Genomic DNA, 21,842 nt, shown 5'->3' on the forward strand with positions numbered 1-21,842 from the left:
AGTCATAATTATTCTAGAAATATGAAAATCAGTTTCAGTAAGGATGGATATATGGAAGGAGATGGAGGATATAAAGCAGCAGTATGCTGTAGGTTGTAATTAATTCATGTGTCATGAAATCAACTTAAGAGGTAGCTACTAGTAGTTTTCTAAAAAGAGAATAGAATTGAAAACATTATAGTGCTTCTCATATAAGGATAAGTATTCTTTTGTGAAATTGTTTCATTTTTCTCTCTCTTTGTATATGGGTGTTACATCTCACTAGAAAATGTATTTTATACTCTGGGACATAGTTAAAGTAAAGTCATTGCCTTGTGAGGGGAGGACTGTCGAAGGGACTGACCACAGGGCATCTTCAGTGAGTATAAGAGCAAGGTAATAGGGCTCTCAGGGTAGACATTTAGGGATTGGATTTAAAGGGGTATAATGTCAAAAAGGGGCTTCCCAGGTGGTGCATTGTAAAAAATCTGCCTGCCAATGCAGGAGATTCAGGAGACATCAGTTTGATCCCTGGGTCTGGAAGATCCTTTGGAGGAGAAAATGGCAACCCACTTCAGTATTCTTGCCTGGAAAATTGCTTGGACAGAGGAGCCTGATGGGTTGCAGTCCATGGGGTCACAAAGAGTCGGACACAATTGAGTCACTGAGCTTGCTCTCAATGTCAAAAGATTAAGGTACCTACTAAGAAAGGGGAGTAGGCTGCATGATAAAAATTTCCCTTATTTCACAGTTTTGCTTAGTGTTAAGTTTATCTAAAGATGTTGTAGACTCAATCTAGTCATTTTTCTATGTATCACCTAAGCAGCCCTTGCATAGAAGATTACTCTAAAAGGAAGGAATCATTTCCGCTGAAGAGTTTTTAGTTTTACATACAAGGAAGAATAAGGTGTTACTTCTAAAGTACTAGATTACAGCCCAGTTGATATGAGTTCTGGGTAGAAACAAGCCTACAAGGTATTGCCTTAGTGATTCTCAATTTATTCTCTGTGTTAGAATCTAGTATCTTTAAAAAAAAAATCTAGTATCTTTAAAAAATTCCAAATATCAGCTCAGTCTCCAAAATAATTAAATCACAATTTTGGGGGATTGGACACAGGCATCAGAATTTTTTGAAGCTCTCAGGTGATTCCATTGTGCAGACAAGTTTGGGATCTAGTTTATCTCAGAAACATTCTTAGTCTACAAGATCCCAGAGCACAGAATAATTTTAGGATTGTCCTTGAAATTTAGATCTGCTTTGGATTACTTAAAGCAAAGTATGAAATTTCCAAAAGCTCTTCTTTTTCAAATTCATTTCAAGGTTATTTTATTGATCTCACTATTGTATAGTTTATGGAGTATATATTTGTGTTACAAAAGTTCTTGACAGTTCAATAAGAAGAGGAGGGAAGGAGGCATAAACAGAGAAAACCAAGAAATAAGAAAGCAGTGTAATTGCTAAAAAGTAGTTCAGAATCTAGCTTGGACTTTAAAGTACCATTTCTTATTGAAAGGAACCATTTCTTTGGAGAAATGTGTGATAGCAGGTCTGGGAAAGGAAGTGTACAGATGAGCTTGGAGCACCTTGTCTTCCAGAAATGAGGAAACTAACAAAGACTGCTACCAGAGATGGATCAAGAGCCCACTTGAAAAGGCTGTCACCCCTTCCCAACCCACATTAGAAAATTAGAGCATCAATAAGGAAAAAATTGCAGGGAATTAAAGTGAATTTAATATATTTAAATTAGTGTTCACAATGATATAAAAATCATTTTGTCATTGTTGAAGGTTCAGTTCAGTTCAGTCCAGTCGCTCAATTGTGTCTGACTCTTTGCGACCCCATGGGCTGAAGCACGCCAAGCCTCCCTGTCCTGGAGTTTAACCAAACTCATAGAGTTAACCGAAACTCATGTCCATTGAGTCGGTGATACCATCCAACCATCTCATCCTCTATTGTCCCCTTCTCCTGCCTTCAATCTTTCCCAGCATCAGGGTCTTTTCAAATGAGTCAGTTTCTCTCATCAGGTGGCCAAAGTATTGGAGTTTCAGCTTCAGCATCAGTCCTTCCAATGAACACTCAGGACTGATCTCCTTTAGGATGGACAGGTTGGATCTCCTTGCAGTCCAAGGGACTCTCAAGAGTCTTCTCCAACACCACAGCTCAAAAGCATCAATTCTTCGGTGCTCAGCTTTCTTTATAGTCCAACTCTCATATCCATACATGACTACTGGAAAAACCATAGCCTTGACTAGACGGACCTTTGTTGGCAAAGTAATTTCTCTGCTTTTTAATATTGAAGGTTACAGGTGAGCAAAGTCACTGTCACGGAAAGTGATAAATAAGGGAAAAGCAATGAATGATCTTGCCTTTCTGAACTGTACCAAAGGCTAAGCAAATAGTACATGAGAGAAAATTTCTGTTTATGGAAATATTTTAGCTAATGAGTGAAGAAGGAATGATATTAGATTTAGAATATAACCATTTTGCAGTCCCTGATGATTTACTGTAGATAGTTACTAGTAGCTGCTAATATCACAAATAGAGAGTCATTTGGACATTATATGCTTCCTCATGGGAAAATACCATCACCTATATAACCCCTTCCAACTACCCTCTAAAAAAGTAGAATGTTAATCACATCAAGTCTTTAAACTCCTACAATCTTGGCAATAAAATCAGCAAAATCTAGACTGTGAAAAATCTATACGACAACTGGCGATAATGATGATAATGATAATAAAAGACATGGGGGAAGAACCTATAGGTGGAAAAAGATCTAAAAGACATGTCAGCCAACTGTAATGTGGGGACCTTATTGAATCCCGATGTAAAGTGTTAAAAAATTTTGACACTTATGAGACAATTGGAAAGTTGAATACAGGTTCAGGTGTATTTGATGATATTAAGACATTATTGGGGATTTTTGGTTTCATAACTGTGTTTTAAATATGTTTTTAAAAGAAAAAACACCTTGAAGAAATACATGTAAAAATCCTATGGATGAAACAATATGATACTGGAATTTGTTTTAAAGTAATAAGGAATGAGAGCAGGGATAAGAATGTAGATGAAGTAAGATTGTTCATTATTGAAGCTGGGTGATTGGTCATTACTGAAACATGGGGAGATCATCACATTATTCTGTCTACTTTTGTCTGTGTTTGAAAATTTCCATAAATGACGAAGAAGAATCAAGAAAAAAAAATCAATTCAGGAATTACTCCAATTTTCTGTGCAATTTAGGCATGAAACATCAGTGTTCCTACTCGGAGAAGAAAAATCCTCTGATTTTTCAGGAGAAAAAAAAGGCAGGAGGAAGAAGAGTTTACAAGTACAATTGCGTACTGAAAGTACTGAGGTAAATAAACATTTGCAACTATTTTTGCTTTGCTTTCAAGTGTTTTCTTTAGCCCTCAAATATTCCATTACATTTTAGTCCAAGTATTGAAATGTCATAATCTTAAATATTTCTTCTTCCAGCTCCTTTCCCCTATTCCTCCTGCACTTTCCCCTCTTTCTTTTCTTCCTCCTTTACAAATATCAATAGAATGTGGAACCTTTCGAGAAGAATATTAATTTTTCCCCTTTTTTATCCATTAGACCAGTATTTTTTATTATTATGCTCTCTGTTAACATTTCTGCTGTTGTAGCAATGACTCTGGCATTCCTTGGCATTTGGCAGCATAAATTCAGTCTTGGCCTTCATGTTGCTCTTCATATGGCCTTCTCCCCAGTGTCTATAGTTCAGACTTTTCTCTTATAAGCACATCATTGTATATTTCATCTTGAGGTCTTTAACTTGAGATTACACTGTAAAGACCATTTCTGCAAATAAGGTCACATTCACATGTTCCAGGGATTAGGATATAGACATCTCTTGGTGGGGTTATGCAACCTACTACATTCACTGTATGATATATTTAAGTATATATTCCTTTGTTTCGTTATTTGTTTGCTTCCTGAGGCTGAGCAAATTTGGAAAACTCAGCAGTGGCCGCAGGAATTTGGTGAGCGACAGGGAGGCCTGGTGTGCTGTGGTCCATGGGGTCGCGAAGAGTCGGACACGACTGAGCGACTGAACTGAACTGAGGCTGAGAACATATGTCTTCAACTCTGGAAAATTCGAATCCATTATCTTTAGACTATTTTCCCCCCTCGCATCTCTTTATTCTGTCCTTCTGTATCATCTGTTAGATGTATGTTAGACCTTATTGTTTTGTTTTCTGTGTTTTTTAACATTGCTTCATATTTTTTTATCTTTCTATTTTGTTCTTAGTAATTTCTCCCATCTACTTGCTTGTTTACTTTTATTTTTTCCAGCCGAATATAATCTGCAGTTTAACCTATCTATTGAAATTTTAATGTCTATACATTTTACTTTTTGAAATTTTATTTAATTCTTAAAATTTGCCTTATATTATTTGCTTATGTCTCATAATTATTTCAGGATTGATATCTGATAAATCTAGATATGAAGTCATTGGGGGATTGAAATCTTCTGTTTGTTGTTTTGTTTGATTCTCACTCATTAACTCATATTCTTGTCAGTTTTGTATGGTTTGAGAGTCTTCTCTGCATCCTGCATGGTCTTTAAAAGTCAATGCTCTAGTGAATTCCTTGGAGGTCCAGTGGTTAGTAACTGGGCTTACACTGAGATTCAAATCCTGATTGGGGAACTAAGATCCTGTAACCTGAGCAGTGCACCAAAAAAAAAAAAAAACCAGTCAAGGCTCTAGGTTCTTTCCATAGAGCCATGTGAAATCGAAGACACCTAGAATTCAGTTCTTATTTTCTAAAGTGACATTTTTCTATCTACCTAAGCTGTTTGCCATTTTTGAATTATGTTTATACATGCAGTGTTATTTTTATCAATGTTTATGGTAGTTTTCTTAACCATAAGAATAATTTAAAGCAAACTTACCTGTATTATTTAAATAACTGTGTTTATTCTTCACATTACTTTACTTATATAGTCAAAACTTGTATATGTAGCCCAGAGTTTGATACTCTTGTCTTCACTATACCATAGATTTGCCATCTTTTGTAAAATACATTACTGTCAATTGGCACAGTATTAATTATGAAATGATGTTGCATACTTAAGAAAAATGTGGCTTTGCCAAAGAATATGATGTAGTTTATTTAAAATTTTAGTATTATAAACTGTAATTTAGTTACAAAAAGTAATTATATATTAGAAGTATAGTTAAGTGAGGAGCCTAGGTATGATTAATTATCTTTTAAGGGGTTTATTGTTCAAGAATGCCAGTTTACCAATGGTATCTGAGACACAGATATTCTCGTATTTGGCTCTAGGTTGCCCCTTTGTCTGTGAAGAGGATGACTAGAAAAGAAAGCTCTTTATGCAAGTTGCCAAGTCAGTACAGCATTCACAAGACTTTGTCACCTCTTGATAGATCTTCCTCAGTTATTCGGTATTTAAATCATTGTATTCTTTTTAAATGTTGGATTCAGATTTGGGATTTTTCTTCAACATTCATTTCTCCCTTCTACAGAACGTATGCCAAATAGTTTGTGCTAACTAAGACTGCTCTTAGGAAGGATGGTGTGGAACTAAGAGCCTTGCATGTGGAATTGAAAGACTTCGACTCCACATGCTGGTTTAAACTCTTATAGAATTCACTTTGTATTTCTGGGCCTCAGTTTCCACATCTATATAAGAATCTTGTACTATATGGACTCTTAACATTTTTTCCAACACCAGCATTCTGTGATTTCCATGTTATGGAATCAGATGAGTCATCTTTTTAATATGTTTTTATCAACAGGTTATGGGATCTGAGATTCTTTGACTGTTTAAAGATATTCTCATTTATCTTATAACGTTGTTGTTGTTAAATCATATACGACTCTTTTGTGACCCCATGGACTGTAGCCCACCAGGCTCCTCTGTCCTTGGAATTTCCTAGGCAAGAATACTGGATTGGTTTGCCATTTCCTTCTCCAGGAGATCTTTCCCACCCAGGGATCGAACTTGCATTTCCTTTGTCTTCTGCATTACAGGCAAATTCTTTACCTGCTGAGCCACTCGGGAAATCTTATAATAACTTTCTGTAAAATTTGCTCTAAGTTGAATTAGCAATAGGAAAAAGTGGACCACAGCCAAGAAATATTATGTATTGACTAGGGTAAATCTGCTCCATAGAGATGTACCTAAAAGAAATAAGTGAGAATTCTAGGGTGAAGAATATGTAATAACTGATTATCACTTGGACAGTTTTTAAAGAAAGGTTCTTACGGAGTATAAGAGATTGGAGAATTTCAGGCTAAGTTTTAATGACAAAGTATTATATATCGCAAAGTGACATAAATGTTTTGTGGGTTTTTTGTTTTATTTTTGTTTTCTTGCTTTCTGATGTGGCTGTTTCTTTGACAGGAAAGATGAAAGGCTTTCTAACCTTTACCAGACACTATATGATGAAATACCTGAAGGACGCTTTTACTCAGAAGAATTAAGCGGTAATAATAAGTTTCAAAATTTCTTGAATAAATTTCCTGATTATGTGTTCTGTGTTCTCAAAGAGACAATTTTAAGTTTTTTCTTTCCAATTTTGATGGCTTTCTAAAGGGATAGGTTTCTTTGCTTGATAGTTTTTTTTTTTTTTTCTTTCAGTATTTTGAGTATATCATCACATTCTCTCCCGGTCTGAAAAGTTTCTGTTGAGAAATTTGCCAATGGCCTTATGGGATTCTCTTGTCTCTTTTCTCTCTTTGCTTTCAAAGTTCTTTCTTTGTTTTTGACTTTTGACAGTTTAATTATAAAGTGTCTTTGTGTAACCTTATTTGGGTTCAAACTATTTTGGAATCCTTTAGGCCTCTTGGATTTGAATGTCCATTTATCTTCCCAAGTTTGGGATATTTTCAGCCATTGTTGTTTTAAATATATTTTCTGTTTCTTTCTCTTGGTCTTCTCTTCCTAGAATTCCTGTAATGCAGATATTGTTTCTTTTGGTTTTGTCCCATTAGTCCTATAGGATCTCTTTGCTCTTTGTTCCTTTTTTTTGTTTTTTTTGTCTGGGTAATTTTAAATGTTCTTTCTTTTAGATTCTTCCTTCTATGTGGTTCAGTTTGTTTTTAAAGCTATTTAATTTTTCTGTTCAATTCACTGTATTTTTCAGTTCTAGGATTTCTTTTTCTTTTCTTTTTAAAAGTATTTTCTGTTTCTTTGTTGAGCTTATTGTTTTTTGGCTGACAGTTAATAGATTTCCATTTCTTCAGGGCCAGTTATTGAAACTTTATTAGTTTTCTTTGGTAATGTCACATTTACATAATTTTTCATTATCTTTGATTCCTTATGTTGGCATCTACATTTGAGTAAGTGACCTCCTTTTCCAGATATTACTGGTTTGCTTTAGCAGAGACAGTTTTTCACCAGTCAGCTTAGTTTCTGTTTCTGGATGTGTTAACTGATAATGTCCTTGGGAAGGTGGGTCTTGCTATCAGAGTCTATTTTGGGGCTAGGCCGCTGCTCATGTTCTAAGATTGGGGAGGGGATGCACTGGTTGAGAAAAGCTGGCTAGAACTGCTGGTTTGTCCCCTAAATGAAGCTATAGGAAAGGTTTTGTGTTGCCTGGGTTCTCTGGTCAGTCAGGACTGGGTACTATACTCAGCAGTAGGCAGGGCTATGAATTAACTTTTGAGCTTTGCAGGGCAGTAGAACTGGTCCCAAAGGAATGCACTGCTTATTGTTTGGAACTCTGAATCAGGCTAGACAGCACTGAGTTTCCTAGTTAGATGCCCCAGTTTTGCTCTGTAGACAGGGAAAACCCTGGGCTGGGCTATCTGTTCAACTGTTACTGTAAAGAGGGCTATAGGATGGGTTATACAGCTCCCCGTGTGCTCTGGTTAAGCCCCCTGGTTGGGCAGGCTAAAGGCTGTGTTCAGCAGTGTGTGGGAATATGAATTAGTTTCCTTGCTGAGCAAGGCACCATACAGGCCCTAAGACCTGCAAGGTTTGTTTGGGTATCAAGTTGGGCAGAAATATGCACCAAGTTCCCTGGTCTACTGATCTACTGTCCTATCTGCAGACAGGTAGGGCCAGCAGTGGGGTTTTCCACTCCAGTGCCATTGTAATTGGAGTTGCAAGACGGTGTATACAGATTCTCAGGAGTTATGGTTAGGCTTCTTGGTCAAATTGGACTAGAGCCTTTATTCAGTTTTCAATGGGGCTATAAATTACCTTTCCTGCCTGGTTGGGACTGAAGGACAGGTCCCCAGGGCTGGCAAAGCTCTTCGTTTGGGAATTAAATCAGACAGATCTCTGCACCAAACTCCCTGGACAGACAAGGCCACCATCTTGGCTTTGCAGATACAGAGTTGCTGGTTGGGTTTTCTGCTCAAATGCCAATGTAATAGAGGCTTCAGGGTGGGCTACTGAGATTCCCAGGAGCTCTGTTTAGGATTCCTAGTTAATAGGATTGGAGTTTATATTCAGCAGAACAGGCTCCAAGGCTGATAAGACTCTTGTTTGGGGAGCTAATCAGGTAGATCTGTGCACCCTGGCCAGATGCAGTTGCTGGCTTGTTTCTGCAAGCAGACAGACCCACTAGCCAGGCTATCTTCCCAAGTACTGCTGGACCAAGTCATTTCCCAGGTGTTCAGGCCAGGCTTCCTGATCAGGCGGGGCCAGAAGCTCCATTCAGCAGTGCACTGGGCTGTGAATTACTTCCTCTCTCTGGGTAAGTGGGAGAACCAGCTCCAAGGCTAGAAAGGCTTTTTGTTTGTGGTCTTGACTCAAGCAGACCTGTGTCCCAAATTCCCTGGCTAAAGTAGGGCACTGACTTTGCTCTGTGGATGACCAGTTCTGCTTGCCGGACTCTCCATTCGCGGATTGCTGGGCTGCATAGCTTCCTGGGTGTTTTGGCCAGGCTTTCTGGTCAGGCAGAACCAGGAGCTACAGCTCAGCATTGAATGGAGATGTGAATCAGCTCCCTTGTCTAGATGGAGTATTAGAGCTGACCCCAAGTAGCTTTCCAGGTATTCTGGTCAGTCTTTCTGGAGAGGCAGGGCCACATATCTTTGGTGTCTTTAAAGACATCTATAGTGTCCAAGTGGTTGATTCATGTAATACTTATACAATACTTTTTAAAACTAATTATTTTACTTCAGTTTCTCTCACCAACCCTGATGTCCACAATTTGATCATTGTTATAATGTTGAAACCTCAGACTTGAATGTCTTATTCTCTGTTCACAGTCTCTTATACTTGCAGTTCTTTTTATTTTGCAATTTTATTTCACAGACTACCTCATTTGGTGCCCCGGTGAATATATGGTTTCCAACCTGAGCTGCCTTTGGCCCCAGTTGGTATTCCCTTTTGTTTTGATCAGATCCCTCTCCTGTTTCTTCCTGTACTTATTTCACATCTTCATTGCTCTCTTCAAATCTTCAATCCTATCACCTAGTCCTTCAATTCTTAAGAATTTTTTTTTCATTGCTTTTTCATAGCGAGTTAATAAAGACTGTTTGGCAGAATCTTCCTGAACTCCTTGCCTATAAACGAAATCCATAGCCTTCTGTATTGTCTCATTGAGAAAGAGTCGCTTTCACAAGACCGATCCTTTCACTTCTCTTTTTTTCAATTTTATTTTCTTCTGCTTCCTTAGGGACAATGCTTTGTCAGCTTTATACTCTTTCAGAGAAGCTTATTGAAAAAGCTGTTTTCATTAATTATTGTTTACTTCCTGTTGTTGTTCAGTTGCCCTGTTGTGTCTGACTCTTTGCAACCGCATGGACTGCAGCATGCCAGGCCTCCCTGTCCTTCACCATCTCCTGAAGTTTGCCCAAGTTCATGTCCATGGCGTTGGTTATTACTTCATCCGCTGAAGTAATGGAACTGGATGCCATGATGTTAGTTGTTTTTAATATTTAGTTTTAAGCCAACTCTTTCACTCTCTTCTTTCACCCTCATCAAGAGACTCTTTATTTCCTCTTCGCTTTCTGCCATTGAGTGCCATCTGCATATCTGAAGTTGTTGATGTTTCTCCTGCCTATCTTGATTCCAGCTTGAAACTCATCCAGCCTGGCATTTCTCATGATGTACTTAGCTTATAGGTTAAATAAACAGCAGACAGCCCTGTCATACTCCTTCTCAGTTTGGAACCAGTTTGCTGTTCCATGTCCGGTTCTGACTGTTGCTTCTTGACCCAGATACAGATTTCTCAGGAGACAGATAAGATGGTCTGGTATTCCCATCTCTTTAAGAGCTTTCCACAGTTGGTAATGATCCACACAGTCAAAGGCTTTAGCACCGTCGATGAAACAGAGGTAGATATTTTTCTGGAATTCCCTTGCTTTCTCTATGATACAGAGAATGTTGGCAATTTGCTCTCTGGTTCCTCTGCCTTTTCTAAACCCAGCTTGGACGTCTGGAAGTTCTTGGTTCACATAATGCTGAAGCCTAGCATGCAAGATTTTAAGCATGATAATACTAACACAGGAGATGAGTGCAAATGTCCACAGGTTTGAACATTTTTTAGTACTGCTTTAGTATTTACTTCCTACTTCACTGAAATCTGGTTTCTACTTCCAATACTTTAGTGAAACTTCTATTAGTAAAGTCATTAGTGTCTTTTTTAAAGTCTTTTTCTGGTATTTATCACCGTTATCTGTTGCCTCTTTTTCTGAAAACAGGGTGAATTCAACCCAATTTAGTTCAGTAGACATTTTTTAAGAATCTGTTCTGAATTGGATTATGGGACTTGAAGAATGAAAAATCTTGCCCTCTATTAGCTGACAGTTTAACTGAAGGATACTGACATGCAAGTAGTCAGAATACCAAGAGCTTTGACTGATACACACACAAGTTATAAGGAAGCAGAGAAGGGTTTAACATGCCCAGGAAAAGTTGTGGAAGCCTTTGCTTCTGTGAGCCTTGCATGAGTTTTCTGATAGTTTCTGAGAATTCTTCAGAAACTCATAGGCTTAGAGGTCACTGGCTCCAGACATACCTAAATCAATTTTGAGATTGATGTTAAAGCAAAGAGTTGGAACACAAAGATTTGCTCCTCTTTTTTCTTTAGTGATTGTCCCCCACTGCCCTTCAGCCCCGACCCCAGAGAGGGTGGGAAGAATAAATGATTATTCACTTGAATTAATTAACTGTTTTGTTATGTGTATTCAGCACTTCAGAAAGCCTGTAAAATTTTCAGTAAAATTCGAGGTGGTAAGATTTATGTGAATGATCTGCCAATGATCCATCGCATCTTGAAGATCTCTATAAGTGACACAGAAATGCGAAAGGCACTGAAGACTATTGATATTGATGGTAAGTTTTTATGTTTTCATTGTTAGTTTAGGGGGTCTACAGTCATGGACATAAGTTATATGTTGTTGTTCAGTCACTCAGTTGGTTTCAACTCTTTGCAACCCCATGGACTGCAGCACACCAGGCTTCCCTGTCTCTCACCATATCCCAGAGTTTGCTCAAACTCATGTTCATTGAGTCAGTGATGCTATCCAACCATCTCGCCCTCTGTCGTCCCCTTCTCCTGCCTTCAATCTTTCCCAGCCTCAGGGTCTTTTCTAATAAGCTGGCTCTTCGTATCTGGTGGCCAAAGTATTGGAGCTTCGGCATCAGTCCTTCAAGGAATATTCAGGACTGATTTCCTTTAGGATTGACTGGTTTGATCTCCTTGTAGTCCAAGGGACTCTCAAGAGTCTCTTCCAGCACCACAGTTTGAAGGCATAAATTCTTCGGCATTCAGCCTTATTTATGGTTCAACTCTAACATCCATACATGACTATTGGAAAAACCATAGTTTTGACTATATGGGCCTTTGTCAACAAAGTAATGTCTCTGCTTTTTAATACACTGTCTAGGTTTGCCATGGTCAGATTAATTACAAATGATAGAAAAGCTAAACTTTAAAATGTTATAAAAAAAAATCTGTGCACATTTACAATAATGATATTAAAAAATTGGGCCTTAGATACACATGACTGGATTGATTGATTACTAGGTTGGGTTATGACATGCTGTCATCAACGTTGATATTCTTAGACTTTTAATTTTTGCTCATTGCCTTAGTATGAAATGGCATGGGATAGGGAAAATTTCTTAAGGCAAAAAATGTTTGAGATTAATATATTTAATTATATTAAAATTTGTTGCCTGGGTTGGGAAGATCCCCTGGAGGAGGGCATGGCAACTGACTCCAATATTCTTGCTTGGAGAATCCCATGGACAGAGGAGCCTGGTAGGCTACAGTCCATTGGGTTGCAAAGAGTCAGATATGACTGAAGCAACTTAGCATGCACATTTAAAAAGACACCTGAAAGTGAAAAGACAGGTTATAAACTTGGAGATATTTGCAATTCACACAAGTGATAAATGATTAGTTTCCAAAATGTGTAAAGAATTCATACAAATCGATAACAAATAATGAAATAGAAAAGAGGGCAAAACACATGGACAAGTATTTTACATAAAATATAACACATATAGTCAATAATATATACAAATAGGTTCGACATCACTCTTGTTCAAGGACATAAAAATAAAATGCTAATAAATTACACTTCAAGTAGCTAGAGAAATTGGACATGACTGGACTATTGAACGACAACAGAAACCTGGAATAATATATATTTTTGCACTCAATGTTTGATACTTGAATCAAAGAAGTAGATAATAGAGAATGCATTACATTTACAGACCATTCAAAGCTTGTTATTAAGGGAACCACAGGTCATAATGGCCATCATCAAAAAGTGCATAAACAATAAATGCTGGATAAGATGTGGAAAAAGGGAACCCTCCTACCTCATTGATGGGAATGTAAATTGGTACAAGCACTATGGAGAACAGTATGGAGATTCCTTAAAAACTAAAAATAGAACTACCACATGAATGCTCTTATGTATAGACTATGGTATTCCTATGTCAGTTAATTCTAGTCACATTTTTAGCTTGTACTTTAATCTTACATGCTTAGTGAATCCGCTGATAAATTTGCTAATGGAGTTTCTTTCCTTTTCTGAATCATTTCTTATAGTTAATGGAATGCTGGATTTTTCAGATTTCCTTAAGGCTGTGAATGATGTCTGTTATTTGGTCTCTCAGGATCCAGGTAAAAAGATGTTTCTTCAGAATTATAGAAGAAAATTATTTTTGATAGTAACTGATTTAAGGGTGGGGTGGTTATACAAATTCATGTTTTTTCAGAATTTCTTAACTCCTTTTTGCCCTAGTAGTCCAGGTTGAGAAAAATTAGACTTGGGCTATTCTATAAAAGGTACTAAAAAACCTGGATCACTGCTATGGTATCCTAATTTTCTGTCCTCAATTTCCACTTTGTTCTGTACACAACTATGAGACCAATTTTCTTAAAACACAATTTTTGTCATATCATTATCTCAAAAATTTAGCTGATCTTCTTAGTCCAAACTCTTATGCTTTGTGTCCTCACTTCTTCATAATTTTGCTTGCTGCTCTTCCTTTCCATAACTCTTTCCCAGGCAAGAACCCCATGCTCCAGTTCAGTTCAGTCACTTAGTTGTGTCCGACTCTTTGTGACCCCACGGACTGCAGCATGCCAGGCTTCCCTGTCTATCACCAACAACTGGGGCTTACTGAAACTCATGTCCATAGAGTTGGTGATGCCATCCAACAATCTCATCTTCTGTCGTCCCCTTCTCCTTCTGCCTTCAGTCTTTCCCAGCATCAGGGTCTTTTCTAATGAACCAGCTCTTCACATCAGGTGGGCAAAGTATTGGAGTTTCAGCTTCACCATCAGTCTTTCCAATGAATATTCAGGACTGATTTCCTTTAGGATGGACTGGTTGGATCTCCTTGCAGTCCAAGGGACTCTCAAGAGTCTTCTCCAACACCACAGTTCAAAAGCATCAATTCTTCTGTGCTCAGCTTTCTTTATAGTCCAACTCTCACATCCATACATGACCACTGGAAAAACCATAGCTTTGACTAGACGGACCTTTGTTGGCAAAGTAATGTCTCTGCTTTTTAATATGCTGTCTAGGTTGGTCATAGCTTTTCTTCCCAGGAGCAAGCGTCTTTTAATTTCATGGCTGCAGTTATCATCTGCAGTGATTTTGGAGCCCAAGAAAATAGTCTGTCACGTTTCCATTGTTTCCCCATCTATTTGCCATGAAGTGATAGGACCAGATGCCATGATCTTAGTTTTCTGAATGTTGAGTTTTAAGCCAACTTTTTCACTCTCCTTTTTCACTTTCATCCAGAGGCTCTTTAGTTCTTCTTCGCTTTCTGCCATAAGGGTGGTGTCATCTACATATCTGAGGTTATTGATATTTCCTGGCAGTCTTGATTCCAGCTTGTGCTTCATCCAGCCTGGTATGTCAAATGATGTACTCTGCATATAAGTTAAATAAGCAGGGTGACAATATACAGCCTTGACATACTCGTTTCCTGATTTAGAACCGGTCTGTTGTTCCATGTCCAGTTCTAACTGTTGCTTCTTGACCTGCATACAGATTTCTCAGGAGGCAGGTCAGGTGGTCTGGTATTCCTATCTCTTTAAGAATTTTCCCAGTTTGTTGTGATCCACACAGTCAAAGGCTTTGGTGTAGTCAATAAAGCAGAAATAGATGTTTTTCTGGAACTCTCTTGCTTTTTTGATGATCCAGCAGATGTTGGCAATTTGATCTCTGGTTCCTCTGCATTTTCTCAACTCAGCTTGAACATCTGGAAGTTCACAGTTCACATACTGTTGAAGCCTGGCTTGGAGAATTTTGAGCATTACTTTTCTAGCATGTGAGATGAGTGCAATTGTGTGGTAGTTTGAACATTTGGCATTGCCTTTCTTTGGGATTGACTTTTTCCAATTCTGTGGACACTGTTGAGTTTTCCAAATGTGCTGATGTATTGTGTTCAATGCTGTTAAACAGCATTATCTTTTAGGATTTGAAATAGCTTAGCTCAGCTGAAATTCCATCACCTCCATTAGCTTTGTTCATAGTGATGCTTCCTAAGGACCGCTTGACTTCACATTCCAGGATGTCTGTCTCTAGATGAGTGATCACACCATCGTGATTATCTGGGTTGTGAAGATCTTTTTTGTACAGTTCTTCTGTGTATTCAGAAAACTAAGATCATAGCATCTGGTCCCATCACTTCATGGGAAATATATGGGGAAACAGTGGAAACAGTGTCAGACTTTATTTTTTTGGGCTCCAGAATCACTGCTGATGGTGACTGCAGCCATGAAATTAAAAGACGCTTACTCCTTGAAAGGAAGGTTATGGCCAACCTAGATAGCATGTTTAAAAGCAGAGACATTACTTTGCCAGCAAAAGTCCGTCTAGTCAAGTCTATGGTTTTTCCAGTGGTCATGTATGGATGTGAGAGTTGGACGGTGAAGAAAGCTGAGCGCCGAAGAATTGATGCTTTTGAACTGTGGTGTTGGAGAAGACTCTTGAGAGTCCCTTGGACTGCAAGGAGATCCAATCAATCCATCCTAAAAGAGATCAATCCTGGGTGTTCATTGGAAGGTCTGATGTTGAAGCTGAAACTCCAATACTTTGGCCACCTCATGCGAATGGTTGACTCATTGGGAAAGACCCTAATGCTGGGTAGGATTGGGGGCAGGAGGAGAAGGGGACGACAGAGGATGAGATGGTTGGATGGCATCACCGGCTCGATGGACATGGGTTTGGGTAGACTCCGGGAGTTGGTGATGGACAGAGAGGCCTGGCGTGCTGCAATTCATGGGGTCGCAGAGAGTCGGACACGACTGAACAACTGAACTGAACTGAACTCTGTGTATTCTTGCCACCTCTTCTTAATATCGTCTGCCTCTGTTAGCTCCATACCATTTCTGTTCTTTATTGAGCCCATCTTTACATGAAATGTTCCCTTGGTATCTCTAATGTTCTTGAAGAGATCTCTAGTCTTTCCCATTCTATTGTTTTCCTCTATTTCTTTGCACTGATCATTGAGGAAGGCTTTCTATCTCTCTTCGCCATTCTTTGGAACTCTGCATTCAAATGAGTATATCTTTTCTTTTCTCCTTTGCCTTTAGCTTCTATTCTTTTCTCAGTTACTTGTAAGGTCTCCTCAGACAACCATTTTGCCTTTTTTCCCCATGCTCCAGTTAATCATAAATCTCCATACTTGCTAATTTCATTCTTACTTCATGCCTTAGTGCATTTTTTTCCCCTTTTGTTGAAGACTCATATATGTTTTCTTGTCTGCCCTTGACAGTTCTTTCCCATTGCCTGGGAATCATTTCCCATTACCTAAAGTTTTCAGATACTGAATTGTCTCCTAATAACTTTTAGCTTGCACTACATATAAATTGTAAAGAAAATAGTTGAAAGGACTATTCATGTTAATGATAGAAATAGTGCTTCCAAAGGTCTGCAGTCTCTGGTGTTCATGATCTAATTTTAGTAGTCCTTTTGTTTTTTCCTTAGGCAAGATCAAGTTTCTGTGCTTATACAAGATTACATATATTGAGATTATATATATTTATTGTCAGCCAAACTGTATTTTCTTAGAATCAAGGATACATGAATGTGATAGTCAATATTCCTGAGTAAGCAAACAAGAGGCAAGAAAAACTCTTTAAAGTTTACTTATTCATTAATGTAATAAATGTTATTAAATGGCTACCATATGAAGCCGTAATTTTTGTTTTGTTTTGTTTTTTGGGACAATTTTAATTTAATTTAATTTATTTATTTAAATAAATTTATATATTTTAGTTGGGGGCTAATTACTTTACAATATTGTAGTGGTTTTAGCCATACATTGACATGAATCAGCCATGGGTTTACATGTGTTCCCCATCCTGAACCCCCCTCCCACCTCCCTCCCCATCCCATCCCTCTGGGTCATCCCATTGCCCCAGCCCTGAGCATTTGTCTCATGCATTGAACCTGGAATGGTGTTCTGTTTCACATATGATAATATACATGTTTCAATGCTATTGTCCCAGAATGTCCCACCCTCACCTTCTCCCTCAGAGTCCATAAGACTGTTCTATGCATCTGTGTCTCTTATTCTGTCTCGCATATAGGGTTATCGTTACCATCTTGCAAATTCCATATATATGCATTAGTATACTGTATTAATACTGTATACTGTATATTGTATACTGTCGGAGAAGGCAATGGCACCCCACTCCAGTACTCTTGCCTGGAAAATCCCATGGATGGAGGAGCCTGGTAGGCTACAGTCCATGGCGTCGCTAAGAGTCGGACATGACGGAGCGACTTCACTTTCACTTTTCCCTTTCATGCACCGGAGAAGGAAATGGCAACCCCTTCCAGTATTCTTGCCTGGAGAATCCCAGGGACGGGGGAGCCTGATGGGCTGCCGTCTATGGGGTCGCACAGAGTCGGACACGACTGAAGCGACTTAGCAGCAGCAGCATACTGTATTAGTGTTTTTCTTTCTGGCTTACTTCACTCTGTATAATGGGCTCCAGTTTCATCCATCTCAATAGAACCGACTCAAATGTATTCTTTTTAATGGCTGAGTAATATTCCATTGTGTATATGTACCACAGCTTCCTTATCCATTCATCTGCTGATGGACATCTAGGTTGCTTCCATGTCCTGGCTATTATAAACAGTGCTGTGATGAACATTGGGGTACACGCGTCTCTTTCAATTCTGGTTTCCTCGGTGTGTATGCCCAGCAGTGGGATTGCTGGATCATATGGCAGTTCTATTTCCAGTTTTTTAAGGAATCTCCACACTGTTCTCCATGGTGGCTCTACTAGTTTGCATTCCCACCAACAGTGTAAGAGGGTTCCCTTTTCTCCACACCCTATCCAGCATTTATTGCTTGTAGACTTTTGGATAGCAGCCATTCTGACTGGTGTGAAATGGTACCTCATTGTGGTTTTGATTTGCATTTCTCTAATAATGAGTGATGTTGAGCATCTTTTCATGTGTTTGTTATCCATCTGTATGTCTTCTTTGGAGAAATGTCTGTTTAGTTCTTTGGCCCATTTTTTGATTGGTTCGTTTATTTTTCTGGAATTCAGCTGCAGGAGTTGCTTGTATATCTTTGAGATTAACTGTTTGTCTATTGCTTCGTTTGCTATTATTTTCTCCCATTCTGAAGGCTGTCTTTTCACCTTGCTTATAGTTTCCTTTGTTGTGCAAAAGCTTTTAATTTTAATTAGGTCCCATTTATTTATTTTTGCTTTTATTTCCAATATTCTGGGAGGTGGGTCATGGAGGATCCTGCTGTGATTTATGTCGGAGAGTGTTTTGCCTATGTTTTCCTCTAGGAGTTTTATAGTTTCTGGTCTTACGTTTAGATCTTTAATCCATCTTGAGTTTATTTTTGTGTATGGTGTTAGAAAGTGTTCTAGTTTCATTCTTTTACAAGTGGTTGACCAGTTTTCCCAGCACCACTTGTTAAAGAGTTTATTTTTGTGTATGGTGTTAGAAAGTGTTCTAGTTTCATTCTTTTACAAGTGGTTGACCAGTTTTCCCAGCACCACTTGTTAAAGAGATTGTCTTTTCTCCATTGTATATTCTTGCCTCCTTTGTCGAAGATAAGGTGTCCATATGTGCGTGGGTTTATCTCTGGGCTTTCTATTTTGTTCCATTGATCTATCTTTCTATCTTTGTGCCAGTACCATACTGTCTTGATGACTGTGGCTTTGTAGTAGAGCCTGAAGTCAGGCAGGTTGATTCCTCCAGTTTCATTCTTCTTTCTCAAGATTGCTTTGGCTATTCGAGGTTTCTTATATTTCCATACAAATTGTGAAATGATTTGTTCTAGTTCTGTGAAAAATACCATTGGTAGCTTCATAGGGATTGCATTGAATCTATAGATTGCTTTGGGTAGTATACTCATTTTCACTAGATTAATTCTTCCAACCCATGCACATGGTATATTTCTCCATCTGTTTGTGCCCTCTTTGATTTCTTTCATCAGTGTTTTATAGTTTTCTTTATATAAGTCTTTTGTTTCTTTAGGTAGATATATTCCTAAGTATTTTATTCTTTTTGTTGCAATGGTGAATGGTATTGTTTCCTTAATTTCTCTTTCTGTTTTCTCATTATTGGTGTATAGGAATGCAAGGGATTTCTGTGTGTTAATTTTATATCCTGCAACTTTACTATATTCATTGCTTAGCTCTAGTAATTTTCTGGTAGAATCTTTAGAGTTTTCTATGTAGAGGATACTGTCATCTGCAAACAGTGAGAGTTTTACTTGTTCTTTTCCTATCTGTATTCCTTTTATTTCTTTTTCCGCCCTGATTGCTGTGGCCAAAACTTCCAAAACTATGTTGAATAGTAGTGGTGAGAGTGGGCACCCTTGCCTTGTTCCTGACTTTAGGGGAAATGCTTTCAATTTTTCACCATTGAGGATAATGTTTGCTGTGGATTTGTCATATGTAGCTTTTATTATGTTGAGGTATGTTCCTTCTATTCCTGTTTTCTGGAGGGTTTTTATCATAAATGGATGTTGAATTTTGTCAAAGGCTTTTTCTGCATCTATTGAGATAATCATGGTTTTTATCTTTCAATTTGTTAATGTGGTGTATTACATTGATTGATTTGTGGATGTTAAAAAAACCTTGCATTCCTGGGATAAAGCCCACTTGGTCATGATGTATGATCTTTTTAATATGATGTTGGATTCTGTTTGCTAGAATTTTATTAAGGATTTTTGCATCTATGTTCATCAGTGATATTGGCCTGTAGTTTTCTTTTTTTGTGGCATCTTTGTCTGGTTTTGGAATTAGGGTGATGGTGGCCTCATAGAATGAGTTTGGAAGTTTACCATGTTCTGCAATTTTCTGGAAGAGTTTGAGTAGGATAGGTGTTAGTTCTTCTCTAAATTTTTGGTAGAATTCCTCTGTGAAGCCGTCTGGTCCTGGGCTTTTGTTTGCTGGAAGATTTTTGATTACAGTTTCAATTTCCGTGCTTGTGATGGGTCTGTTAAGATCTTCTATTTCTTCCTGGTTCAGTTTTGGAAAGTTATACTTTTCTAAGAATTTGTCCATTTCTTCCAAGTTGTCCATTGTATTGGCATATAGCTGTTGGTAGTAGTCTCTTATGATCCTTTGTATTTCTGTGTAGTCTGTTGTGATCTCTCCATTTTCATTTCTAATTTTGTTGATCTGATTCTTCTCCCTTTGTTTCTTGATAAGTCTGGCTAATGGCTTGTCAATTTTGTTTATCTTCTCGAAAAACCAGCTTTTAGTTTTGTTGATTTTTGCTATGGTCTCTTTTGTTTCTTTAACATTTATTTCTGCCCTAATTTTTAAGATTTCTTTCCTTCTACTAACCCTGGGGTTCTTCATTTCTTCCTTCTCTAGTTGCTTTAGGTGTAGAGTTAGGTTATTTATTTGATTTTTTTCTTGTTTCTTGAGGTACACCTGTATTGCTATGAACCTTCCCCTTAGCATTGCTTTTACAGTGTCCTATAGGTTTTGGGTTGTTGTGTTTTCATTTTCATTCATTTCTATGCATAATTTGATTTCTTCTGTGATTTGTCGGTTATTCAGAAGCGTGTTGTTTAGCCTCCATATGTTGGAATTTTTAATAGTTTTTTTCCTGTAATTAAAGTCTAATCTTACTGCATTGTGGTCAGAGAAGATGACTGGGGAGATTTCAGTTTTTTGGAATTTACCAAGGCTAGATTTATGGCCCAGGATGTGATCTATCCTGGAGAAAGTTCCGTGTGCACTTGAGAAAAAGGTGAAATTGATTGTTTTGGGGTGGAAAGTCCTGTAAATATCAATGAAATCTAACTTGTCTGTTGTATCATTTAAAGTTTGTGTTTCCTTGTTAATTTTCTGTTTAGTTGATCTATCCATATGTGTGAGTGGAGTATTAAAGTCTCCCACTATTATTGTGTTATTGTTAATTTCCCCTTTCATACTTGTTAGTATTTGCCTTATATATTGTGGTGCTCCTATGTTGGGTGCATATATATTTATAATTGTTATATCTTCTTCTTGGATTGATCCTTTGATCATTATGTAGTGTCCTTCTTTGTCTCTTTTCACAGCCTTTATTTTAAAGTATATTTTATCTGAAATGAGTATTGCGACTCCTGCTTTCTTTTGGTCTCCATTTGCATGAAATATGTTTTTCCATCCCTTCACTTTCAGTCTGTATGTGTCCCTAGTTTTGAGGTGGCTCTCTTGTAGACGGCATATATAGGGGTCTTGTTTTTGTATCCATTCAGCCAGTCTTTATCTTTTGGTTGGGGCATTCAACTCATTTACATTTAAGGTAATTATTGATAAGTATGATCCCGTTGCCATTTACTTTGTTGTTTTGAGTTCATGTTTAAACATCCTTTCTGTGTTTCCTGTTTAGAGAAGATCCTTTAGCATTTGTTGGAGAGCTGGTTTGGTGGTGCTGAATTCCCTCAGCTCTTGTTTGTCTGTAAAGCTTTTGAGTTCTCCTTCATATCTGAATGAGATCCTTGCTGGGTACAGTAATCTGGGTTGTAGATTATTCTCTTTCATTACTTTAAGTATGTCCTGCCATTCCCTTCTAGCCTGAAGAATCTTGAAAGATCAGCTGTTATCCTTATGGGGATCCCCTTGTGTGTTATTTGTTGTTTTTCCCTTGCTGCTTTTAATATTTGTTCTTTGTGTTTGATCTTTGTTAATTTGATTAATATGTGTCTTGGGGTGTTTCGCCTTGGGTTTATCCTGTTTGGGACTCTCTGGGTTTCTTGGACTTCTGTGACTATTTCCTTCCCCATTTTAGGGAAATTTTCAACTATTATCTCCTCGAGTATTTTTTCATGGCCTTTCCTTTTATCTTCTTCTTCTGGGACTCCTATGATTCGAATGTTGGGGCGTTTCATATTGTCCCAGAGGTCCCTGAGGTTTTCCTCATTTCTTTTGATTCTTTTTTCTTTTCTGCTCTCTGC

At 37.9% G+C, this 21,842-nt stretch overlaps 1 protein-coding gene across 11 annotated transcripts in view; it reads left to right on the forward strand.

Annotated features, from left to right (window-relative positions):
- EFCAB3 (EF-hand calcium binding domain 3) overlaps positions 1 to 21,842 on the forward strand; it is a 349,923-nt gene that overhangs the window by 17,430 nt on the left and 310,651 nt on the right. For all 11 annotated transcript variants that reach the window (XM_081576514.1, XM_081576515.1, XM_081576519.1 and 8 more), the window contains exons 4-8: positions 3,224 to 3,338; positions 5,297 to 5,415; positions 6,378 to 6,460; positions 11,124 to 11,267; positions 12,997 to 13,071. Coding sequence is in view for 5 of the 11 variants with exons in the window: in XM_081576510.1 (XP_081432636.1) it covers positions 3,224 to 3,338; positions 5,297 to 5,415; positions 6,378 to 6,460; positions 11,124 to 11,267; positions 12,997 to 13,071 (536 nt within the window). In the remaining 6 variants the exon portion in view is untranslated. The remainder of the gene's footprint in view (positions 1 to 3,223; positions 3,339 to 5,296; positions 5,416 to 6,377; positions 6,461 to 11,123; positions 11,268 to 12,996; positions 13,072 to 21,842) is intronic.

Source organism: Giraffa tippelskirchi, chromosome 3, assembly GCF_054371585.1.
Source record: "Giraffa tippelskirchi isolate mGirTip1 chromosome 3, T2T-mGirTip1v1.2.pri, whole genome shotgun sequence".
NCBI lineage: Eukaryota > Metazoa > Chordata > Mammalia > Artiodactyla > Giraffidae > Giraffa > Giraffa tippelskirchi.